Source organism: Lepisma saccharinum, chromosome 20, assembly GCF_977018435.1.
Source record: "Lepisma saccharinum chromosome 20, izLepSacc3.1, whole genome shotgun sequence".
Taxonomy (NCBI): Eukaryota; Metazoa; Arthropoda; class Insecta; order Zygentoma; family Lepismatidae; genus Lepisma; species Lepisma saccharinum.
Window position 1 is genome coordinate 66,330,524 of NC_139248.1, and position 12,070 is coordinate 66,342,593.

At 36.5% G+C, this 12,070-nt stretch overlaps 2 protein-coding genes across 2 annotated transcripts in view; both read right to left on the reverse strand.

Moving 5' to 3' along the window:
• The window catches only part of LOC146003499 (uncharacterized), a 38,872-nt gene extending 33,475 nt beyond the window's left edge, over nt 1–5,397 (reverse strand). Inside the window, exons 1-2 of the mRNA XM_083141788.1 lie at nt 5,314–5,397; nt 3,701–3,731 (exon numbers count right to left, since the gene is read on the reverse strand). Of these exons, the coding sequence (XP_082997914.1) occupies nt 3,701–3,731; nt 5,314–5,397 (115 nt within the window). The remainder of the gene's footprint in view (nt 1–3,700; nt 3,732–5,313) is intronic.
• Nucleotides 5,398–6,768: 1,371 nt separating this feature from the next.
• Nucleotides 6,769–12,070, reverse strand: part of LOC146003500 (uncharacterized) — a 133,891-nt gene continuing 128,589 nt past the window's right edge. The window contains exon 22 of the mRNA XM_083141789.1: nt 6,769–6,867. Within this exon, the coding sequence (XP_082997915.1) occupies nt 6,769–6,867 (99 nt within the window). The remainder of the gene's footprint in view (nt 6,868–12,070) is intronic.

Below are 12,070 nucleotides of genomic sequence, written 5' to 3' on the forward strand. Positions count from 1 at the left end.
TCACAGAAACCTCTCGAAACCCTATAACGAAAATAATAAATGAGGTAAAGAAAGTAATTGAAAGCAGTATCACGATACCAAGAGAAATGAAGAAAAAACTCATTGTCAAAAATTCAACCCTGCCGATTGCCTTTGGACTACCAAAAACTCACAAACCGGGAACTCCAATACGACCCATCATTGCAACTTTCACACATCCTGCATACAAACTATCCAAATATTTAGTTGAAAGACTTGCTATAATTAAACAACAAACACCATTCAGTGTTAAAAATGCATATGAAGTGAAACAGAAACTAAAAAATATTGTTTGGAATAATGAGTATCGTATTGCAAGTTTTGATGTTGAAAATTTATATCCTAGTGTCCCAATAGAAGGTGCCACAGATGCATTACACAGATGGCTTATTGAGATGAAGGTTAACCCAGTAGAATCATGGGAAATGGTTCGATGGTTTACTGTATGTGCAAATTACAATTACTTTCTATTTGATGGCAAAATCTATCAGCAAAGTAATGGTCTATCAATGGGAAATCCAGTATCCGGAATCATCTCCAGCATTTTCCTTCATTACATAGAATCTCCAATTGTTAATGCGATAGGTGCAGATATCAAACTCTACATCAGATATGTAGATGATGTGCTAATTATTGCTAAAAATGAGAACACCATCGTGGACGTATTTAAATTGTTAAATGAATCACATCGTCGCATAAAATTCACTTGCGAACCCATTGATAATAATGTAATTTCTTTCCTTGATCTGCAAATTAAGACAACTGACTCAACAATTCAAACATCAGTCCATAGGAAAAAATTAGCGGGCGAAAAATACATCCATGCCAAATCAGAACATTCGCGTATAACAATGGATAACATATTTTTAAATTTTTTCCTGAGAGCACAAAGACTATGTTCTAATAATGAGGATATCAAAAATGAAGAAGAAAGGCTCTTTAATATAGCAAAAGAGAATGGCTTGCACACTAACAGAATAAACCAAATCAAAAAACAAGTCGCAAAAAAACTAAACGAAAAGAGAAATACAGACAAAGATGAAAAATCTGTTGAAAAGAAATTTGTGTGCATTCCATTCCACAAGGGGTTCTCACATAAAATTGCAAAAATTTTTAGAAGTTTTAATTTCAAAATTGTTTTTAAATCACCAAGATGTTTGGAATGTACATTTAATGAATTCAAAATGAGAGACTCTCTACCAGATGTGGAAACCACAGGAATATATAATATAAGTTGTTCATGTTCAAAAGATTATGTGGGACAAACAGCAAGGAAAATGGCAATAAGATGGCACGAACACGATTTGGACATTATAAATCTAAACCCAAGAACAGGTTTGTCAACTCATATCATCGAAGAGAAGCATTTGATTAAAAAGAGAAGGGTTTTAAAAAGATTAACGGGAAACACAGAGTTGAATGTCTGGGAAGCTTCGTTCATTGCAGAAGAACACTGGAATAAATTAAATAATGAAAATGGTAACATAGATCCAGTATGGAGTTTTCTTTTTCACAAATGGAGTAAGCCACCATCTTTAAAATTTAATATAACAGAAAACATCAAGAGACTTTGTGAAAACAATGATGAATTTGAATTACCTGATGATATTTGGGATTCATAATTTAAAAAAAAAAAAAAATCTGAAATAAAGATAGAACAGACTGCTTTTTTCACAGTTAAGTTGCTATATTACAACAATGTAACATTGACAACATCCATTATATAACAGATTCTTTTTGTTTAAAAAATTACTAACCATTGTTATAACTGTATCTTTAGTCAAAATGAAAATAAATGTCTGATGAAAGGAGCGTGTGTTCTCCTGAAACGTCACAAAGAAAAACTGTTTTCTTAAGCTTGTAATAACTGTAAACTACAGGAAAATAATCACCCTGTATATATATAAAAAATTACAACAAACAAAAAAAAATAGATCCAATAAAGAACCTTACACATTTTTGTACAATAGCCTTTTGAAATGTGCCTGATTTTCAAAAATGTCTATTTCGCCTGTTAACTTGTTGAATGGGCTGGATAATTTGTAGAGAAGGGATCGGTGTATGACGCATAACCTTGACTTCTGAGAAGCAAAAAGTTGAGTGCTTCTTCTTGTGCAAGATGTTACTAGAAAGGGAATTTCCTGCAGAAGGCGGTCACTTCTAATGGTATCATTAACTATATTGTGCAGGAATACATGGTCTGCCAGTTTATGTCGCTCGTGAGGTGATTGGATATTTAAAATTTTCAGAAGAATGGGCCTTTTTAGGTGTTTAGTTGATGGAATTCGGTAATGAACAAAGGCCAGGAAGAAATTTAGAACAAAATTTAGTCTATCTAAATTTGAAGGGTATGCCATAGACCAGATCGGAGAATAGTATTCAATTTTAGGTGAAACGAAGGATTTGTAAAAAGTGCTGAGAGCAGACAGGTTGTATATTTTGGAAAAACAATAGAGTAGACCCAGCATATGCATGGAACCCTTTCTGACTGCAGAGATGTGTTCAGAAAAGGAAAGTTTCTCATCAAAGAGGACACCGAGGTCCTTCTGTGTGGCAACTCTTTGAACACAATTATTATTTATGAAGTATTTTGTGTTTTTCTTCAAGGAAAGGGTCATTGTACATTTTTAAGGATTGTTTTAAGTTCCATATTTAGCACCACTTTATCAGGGAGTCTAAATTCACCTTACACCACAGCCAAGACATCCTCTGATCTGAGCATTCAGATGTATATTCAGTTGCTTCTGTTGTGTTTCTAAGCCGTAAATAAATAAGTTATATTTCTTCAGTAGACAATATAAACACATGGCAAGGGATGGGAAGAGTCACAGGCAGTTGTAGGTGTAGGAAGTAGAGGCTCCTATGCATTTTATGCATACAAAGTGACACACAGGCACGGGGAGGGGAATTAGTTCAGTATTTCACATTTGCCAGCACTCCAAGTTTAATTTCATGCTGATCACAAGATGAGATTTCATTTTCGCAATCTTATAAATTTATAACAACTGAAAGTATCTTCTAATTTTTGTTGTTCTTGTTGGAGATTAACATTATGTAATATACAGGGTAATTCAAAATGAATGGAGCAACTTTACACAGTCATTATGACGTTACTATGTATGATAGAAAATCAGACAAGGCATCAATGTAAAGAAAAACTCTGGATTTTTTACTCACATTATAAAGATTTAACATGGGAACCACGTGTAACGCGGAAAAGGTCCAAACGATAATCAAGTACTTGCTACGCATGAGACAGCAAGTTGTCGTCAACGGTTTCGAAGACACTAACAATTCACAGTTCTAACTTTTGCAAATCTTTCGAAAGGGTGAAACATATGCATTAGTACAAAAAACCATGCGGAAATGTCTGTCCATTAATGTGATTGAATCAGTTCTCGATAGCACCAACACACAATACACCTTCTACCGGTCATTAGCCATTTTGTGACACTGGCGATCCTGGTGGGCTAAGCAGAATAAGCCCGCTAAGTCGGAATAAAACTTCCAACGTTTTTCTTAATTTTGATGCCTTGTCTGATTTTCTACCCCGTATTTATTTAATGGTGTACTGAAGCAGTATATAAAACTGAGAAAGTATTTTTTCTTAAGCATTTTTATGACAATTACGATTAAAAAGTCTGTAGAATATAAAGTAATACATAATATATCAACTACTTACATCTTGCTTGAATTCTGGTTTGCTCTTCTTCCTAAAATAATTTAAAAAAAAGCTGATTAGGACCATAATTTTTCTGCTTTCCTTCTGCACAAGAATGTTCTTACGTTTGACAGTTGAGCGAAAGAGTGTCTTAAAGTAATGAATGCTATTACAACAACAGCAGCAACATAAAAAATCATCATTTATTAATAAATAGATATTCTAATCTCAATGCATCATCATCCAAGGGTCGAGCTCAGGTATTACTCATACAACTTTCTCGTCAAGCCCAGTCTTCATGTTCTGTTAAGTTTATTTATTTATGTATTTACGACTTTATTTACATGGCGAAGTTAAGGCATTAATGCCTTCTCTTCCACTTAACCAATAACTATAGTGTTAAATTTTTCTTTACAATTAATTGTATTCAATTAAAAAATGAAAAATATAAATGAAAAATAAAGTGACAATAGAAAATAAGTAATAAAAGTAAAATTAAAATAAAATAAAAGTAATACAGTTTGCATATGAGGAGTCAAAAACTGGATTAACCATTAATCACAGTAGATAATTTTTTACTAACACAATGAAAAATATATCTGAAGAGAAAATTAAAAATAAATGCAGTACAGTTTCTATATGAAAAAACAAAAACAAAAAAAACAAACAAACAAACAAACACAAACACACACACAAAAACTACCTATAGAGATGACAAATTTCGTTAGCTAAAGGTAATATTCATTGTTTTCCGGACATTTATTCTAGGTCCAAAATGTTTAACATGTGTAATTTTAATTTTCTTTTCAATATTACAATTGAGGACAAGGCTTGGATTTTGGGGGCAGTCTGTTCCAGTGTTCTGCAGAAGAAACGGTAAAATAATTGGCGTAAAAGGTAGATCTGTGGAGAGGAATGGATAGCAGAGATTTATCACATGATCTGGTGTTGCGGGAGTGAAAGTCCGAAAGATAATGAAACCGCCTGGAAAGGTTTTTAGGATATTTTACTTCTAGGGCTTTGTACAGTAGGACAAGGTTGTGGTAAATCCGTTTATCACTTAATTTCAGCCACTCGACCTTTGCATAATACGGCGTCAAATGTTCAGAATATTTTGTGTCAAATACGAAGCGAATGCAGGCATCCTGGATTCTCTGCAGGCGTTTAGCTTGCTCGTGATTAACGTCCGAATAAACAGTGTCACAATAACAATTAGTTCTCCTTGCATAAATAAATACAAGCACCGGTGAAGCCCCCAAAAAATGAGCCTGCATCACAGAAATAGGACTAAGCAACGGTTGCACTGAATGCCAGCTATCCATGTGGTGTGCAAAAGCAGAAGCCCAGTTCAGACACCCACAACACAGAGATAACCCAAACATAAATGGATCGCCTTTCCATACAACCCCACCATGTCAGGCAAATTATCCAAGGCCCTCAAACCCTTTAATATCAGACTGGCACACAAGCCTGTATCCCACATCGGAAGATCCCTACCCAACTTCAAGAAATACTACCTACCCAAACTTGCATCCCCTGGTGTCTACAAGACCACTACTGCTACATCGGCAGAACCATCAGCACTTTTCAAGAACACATCGAGCAACATGTAAAAGATGCCAAAAAAGACATACCAGGATCAGGTCTTTCTCATCTCCTCCACATCCAAACTTCACCCAACCGGCTCTATCATAGACAACACTCTCAAAGAAACCCATGCCATTATCCAACAGAAACCAGCACTGAACCTAGACAATGAACAGGCACACTCAAATTGGCATCCCATTCTTCAAAATATTCAAGACCACAAAAAGAAAAATGCAGTCTCCTGCTCGACCTCCATTCACCCACTCAAAGAACACGAACTGCACCACACAGAGTATCACAATGCAGCAGAAGACCAAACCACCAAAGGCACGCGATGACGGAAAGCAGAAAGCACAGCAGATGACACAAGCTAAGAAACACATACCAGTGCCATCAGATGATAGAAAATGCAACTACAGCTGCCTGGGAACAAACAAAGAAGTGAAGTCCTACATCTCTGTTCCAGATGCCGTACCCTTAGTGAATGAAGGCAGTGAAGCTTTGGAATTAATCGGGAAAACGTATCCAATCTGCAATGCGGAAACATGAACTTTATGTACAGAATATTTAAACTGGGTTTACCGCATTCATCATGAATATCCAATAATATTAATCAGTATTTGGAACAATTTTAATTATTACAATTTTCAAGTATCTGTATCGGTTGGAACCTGTGAGCATATCGGCATTACTATCGATTTAGAGTATTATCAACTCAGCCCTAATAAAGACTCATCGAGTCCATGTTTGTTCATTTTTTTTATTTTTTATTTTTTTTAGTATCCCTGAGTAAGAATCCAGAAACTGGTCCAATACACTGGACTGAAGAGGATGTTAAAGGACAACCACTTTACGTACAAAACCTTTTCCAGGTTTTTCATATCTTGAGCGTATGCAAAAAATCAGGAAGAGAAGACTCCTGTACGAAGGTGGATGGAAGGTTCACTGAAACTTTTACTTAATGGATATTTAACCCCCCATCTGTACAGTCATGGACACTTCTGGGTTGTAATGATCTCACTGTAAGTCAATGAGGCTGTTACAAGCCAGAAGTGTCAGTGACTGTACAACAGGATCTCCTGAGTCTGTACCATTAATCCTTAAACACAAGGTAAGGTAAAGTTCCCCATGCATATAGCACCATGGTTTGTAGGCACATTTAGGGGATGTGGGAGTAGGGCACCACACATTCTCGATCTCAGCCATTTTGAAGGTGATGTTAACAGCACCATGCTCTGTCCATGTTAACCCCCCCCCCTCCCCTGAGTTGTCGCCAGGTACCCATTGATTTGAGGCTGGCTGACCCCAAGAGCAGTTTTTTGTGAGGACAAGGCCAGAAAAATTCTGACCTTAGAGCAATGTTCAACAGTATTCTAGTACACTTTCCACATTTCATATTCATTTACGGCAACACAAAGACCGAATATATTGACAGGGTCTGTCTGACTCTGGTGTGCAAACCATGCAACAAAAATACATGTGCACAGACGAAGAGTTAATAATTAAGCAATAACATTTTGATTTTTACCTTTCCTTTGCCTCGAATTCTCCTCAGTGTTGTTCTTGACAGAATTATCCAATTCCTTGTCATTTGCTTGTGCCTAGAAAGAAAGAAATAAGTAGGTTTTTGATTGACTTATTTACTTTGCTTTTCTGCCACTTTTGGCTAATCACAAAGATGAGGTTGAATGGTGATAAGCTGAAATTGATGAAAGTACAATACAAAGATATAGGGACGACACAACATGAGCCCCGCAGAGGATTATACTGGTTGCAAGTCCAGATGCCAGAGCCTCGTTAGTCTGCAAATGCAGCCCAGGGTGTACTAAATGGAAGAGAGGTTGACATTTGGATTCCCTTTGAAAGGATCATCCATTACATGCCAAGAAATAAGTAACTGACATCACGGAAAACCTCACCCGGCAAAACCTGCAGCTGTTTCACCAGGTAAGAAATAGTGGAACTTTTCAACGCGTGTGGACTTCCGATGGCAACATCCTGGCACTTCACAACAATGCCACAGTTAAAATAGACAGCCTGGATGACCTAAACAATTATGGAAAATGACAAACTCTGCCCTCGGTTGGCACTCATTGCAAATATTAACCACCGTAATCATTCACTCACTTCAATCATGTGCTTCTGAATCTTATATTTTTTAGTTTTACATTTCTTCTTTAAATAATTTAATTTTGTCTCACATATATTATATTTTTTTCAGTCATTTTATTAATAATGACTTTCGTTGTTTCAAATGTAGGAAGGCAAGAGGTCAACGTGCAGTGTCAGTGCCAGATAGTTCGTTGGACACCCCTCAAAGATGTTCCCTGATATTTGCAAGAATGGCCACTCTCTCCCTTCCCCCCGAGGCCAAGGTCGAGACCACAATGCTGAGGCTGTAAATAGTTTTCCTCCCTCCCCACCTGGCAATGAGCCGCCACCCCCCGTGACGTTACACAGGCTGAGCGTGGCAAACTTCACATGCGTTGCAATCACCGAGACTTGGCTCGATGATTCCATTCCAGACAGACATGTTGAAATTGAAGGGTTCAAAATGTACAGACTTGATCGAGGCTATCCTAAGCAAGGGGGAGGTATTATTGTTTACGTAAAAACAGCTGTAATATCGGAAATTATATATTCTGTGTCAGATGTAGACATTGAAGGATTGTGGGTGTCTTTAAAACTCAAACAGAATGACAAACCTTTAATTCTAGGATGCGTATATAGACATCCCAAGGCCCCCGTCACTTTTAATGAAAAACTAGAAAATATTTTGCAATCATTTCCGGCTTGCCACGCTTCGGTTCTCGTTGGGGATACAAATCATGACGTCATGAAACCAACTGCAGCGGACAATGCATTTTTCGATACGATGGAATCAGCGGGGTGGGGTACAAGCAGCTCGTTCGCCTGCCGACACGAGTGAGAGTCTCATAGATCACATTTTTACCAACAAGAAAGAATTGCATGATAAATCCGCCGTAGTAATGCATGATTTAAGCGATCATTTTTTGATATATACCTCAATTAACCTAAGGCCACAAAGATCTCCAAGAAAACTCGTAACTAAGCGTTCTTTTAAAAAATTTCCCTGTACAACAGTTCTTTGATCATTGTTCTTATCTACCCTTTCACAAAACAACAATGATGCCGGATATAAACGATAAGGTGACATATTTGCAGTCATTAATAACCGAAGCTCTGGATGTCTATGCGCCAATAAAAACGTTTCGTGTTAGGGGCAACAAGCGTCCCTGGATCACTAGCGGTCTTCTTAGATTGATATCACTCAAGAACCGGATGTTTAAGCGTGCACGTAGTCCAAATAATAATAATTACACGTGGGAACAATATAAGACCATAAGGAACTACGTTACAAAAACAGTTAAAGATGCAAAAAGAAATTATATCATTACGCAGATCTATTCCGATAAATATTCAGGCAATAACAAATTCAAGATTTTCAGGTTCTTAACTGAAAATGATAGCAAAAACCAATCCATCGCATCTATTGAACATAACAATGAAACAATTACGGAAGATGCGAGGGTGTCGAACGTCCTCAATGACCACTTTGCTAACGTCGGCTCGTCAATATCCAACACATTCACTAACAATTTAAGGGCGAAGAAAAATGAAAGTAACAAACAAAATGAAAAAGACGCTAAATATCAAGAAACCAGCTTCAGTTTTAAGCCCGTCTCAAGTGATGACGTTATGAAAATTTTTCAAAAACTTAACCTCAGAAAAGGTCCAGATTTCAATGAAATAAGTAATCGCATAATATATCTACTCGCCCCATGGATTGTCGAACCTCTCACAGATATAATTAATTCATCCTTAAAAAGCGGAATCTTTCCTAACACTTGGAAACACGCAAGGGTCACACCTATATTTAAAGGGGGGTCCCCGACGCAAGTAAATAATTATCGCCCCATATCAATAACTTCCTCATTAAGCAGGATTCTTGAAAAGGTAATAGACAAGCAATGAGAACAATACTTACATTCTAACAATCTACTGACAGATAGACAATTTGCTTTTAGAAAAAATCGCTCGACAGAATTACTCGTGCATGAACTGATACATAATTGGAGAAATATATTAGATCGTAAAGGAAAGCAATACATTGGCATTATTTCTCTAGACATCAGTAAAGCATTCGACAGTGTTCAACCAAATTTATTAATACAGAAATTACATCAGCAATTTAATTTCTCTGCCCTTGCATGCAACTGGATCGAAAGTTATTTATGGAATAGGAGTATCAACACAAAAGTAGGCAACTCGATTTCAAACAGTTTAAATGTATCTTTCGGTGTACCACAGGGATCTATTCTAGGTCCTAAACTGTTTAACATGTTTGTGAATGACATCGCAGACAGGGAATTTGGGTTTGAATTATATTTGTACGCAGATGACTGTCTCCTGTACTGCGCGTCAAGCAAATTAGAAAAAGTAATTGCAAATATTGAGGAAAATATGCCCGAAGTTCTTGAGTGGTATCAATCTAACATGTTGAAAGTGAACGAGTCTAAGATGCAAGTATTAATACTATCCAGTGAAAATAATAACAATACGCTAATCGACAACATAAAAATAGGAAATTTCAATATAAAACCATGTGAATCTCTAAAATATCTCGGTATGCACCTAGATAAAAGTTTATCCCTTTCACAACATGTAAAAAGAATGTGTTCACGTGCAGCACCTAGAATCAAGCAGTTTCAATTTGTCTGCAAATATGTACACCTTGCCCACAAATTAGCGTTCTACAAAGCATTTATTAGGCCGCTACTTGAATACTGTTCCTCTGTACTTTATAGGATTAATAGAAATAACACCACGAAACTAGAGAAAATGCAAATTTGGGCTATTCGTAGCATAAGAAATACAGCGCACACGACCTCACTTGCAACCAGAGAAGAACTCCGATTACCTACGCTGGAATCCAGACGAAAATATGCATTTTTACTAAAAATTCACCAGGCAATTAACAAGCACCACCACTTATTAAAGGACAAAGTAATGATATCTAGTAATATACACTATCCCAATCTGCGATCCAACAACACCAACAGTATCCGAGTACCAAAATGTAACAAGGCAAGATACGGATCAAAATCCCTGTCATCTCTGGCAAGTAAAGCATGGAACAAACTGCCTGTAAATTGCAGAAAGGAGAGAAATTTGGCCAAATTTAAACAACAGATTAGGACATTAATCTATGAATACTGACACTGTGCCTATTCTACCTCATTGCCTCCTTCATAAAACGTAGCTGCAAAAAATGATTATTTCAGTCTATTTCTTATGTTTTTCAATTATATAAATTTATAATATTCCATTTCATGTATACTTATAAACAAATAGCATAACTGTATATTAAGTCATGTAGGGCAAAAAGCTGTTTTTGTAGTTCGGAATCAATGTAAAAAAAAATGTAAGCTTAATTGTAACCCTACTTTAATAATAAATAATAATAATAATAATAACAACTTGTACAGCATAATAAAAATAAATTGTTTTTATATTTTTTAAATTTCCTGAAAGAACTGTTAAGAGATCTCACGTAAGCTTAATGCTTAGTACTCTCGCCTGTGGTGCAAGTGGTCCCAGATTCGATTCCTGGTGGTTCCAAAAATTTCTGTGCTGAACCAGCAAAGTGAGCAAGCAATACTAACAGACTCTGGTCTTGAAAGCCAGAAAACAGCGGCGATATAAAAAAATGTGCTAATCTCACCTCACCCAAAAGGCCACTTGGAGGATTTTACCCCTCGATGGGCTGCGTGCAACATGGAACACATGTGGACAGCAAACAACACAAGTGAGTAGATGTCAGAGCCTCATTAGTAGGGAGCGGAAGTTGATGAAATGTCATCTTTTTCTGACATCTCGAACACGATGCCCATTAAATATACACAATATTAAACTTCGTCTAGAACCCAAAAAAGGTAATTTTAAAGTGCATTTTTTGCCAATTTTCAGGTTTTCGGCATTTTCCCGTCATTTTTCGCAATATTCGGTGTATTGTTTCATCATATTTTGTCACTTCTTTCATTTTGGTAATATTCTTGAGTCTTTTCACCAAGGTAAACATAGACCTATATATATCTTGCAGGATTGCAATTTACGAGCAAAAGAAATGCTGAACTGGTGACAGTCTTTTGTTGTCTTGAGGGAAACCAGCAGGTGTCCGTCTGGGGCAAACTAGGAAATTAATGCAATTTACACCAATTCATTCAGTGTATATGACCTTTTCATTAAATTGTTTTAAAATTATTCGGTAGTTTCCATTGGAAATCCTCGTTGCATATTTTAATTGAATGTGCATGTGGTATCATTTGGTGCCTTTTTTTAAAAGTAAGATTGCATTTTGTTTAATTTCCTTTTCATTTCAATTTTTAACCTGAAACTAACAAATTTAATGGTCATTTTTCTTTCATTTTTTAGGACATTCTATAAGTCATATACCTATATTTTTTAGGTCATCAACTTCCACACCCTAATCATTAGTCTGCAAAATGCCATCCACGGTGTACTATGTGGAAGGGTCACCCTTACACCCCAATTTTTAATATGTATCACACCCCCTTCCCGAATTGGTGACTATTACTAACATTCCTTCTTCAGTCAAATTTGCTCTCTTGAGAGATGAAAGCAACATAAGAGTGGATTGAATTGATAAATTTTATTTTTCTTCACTTTTCTACTACTTTTGGCTAATCACAAAGATGAGTGATGATACCATGAAATTGGTGAAGGGGCACTCACCCATGCCCAGGCCAGGATTCGAACCCG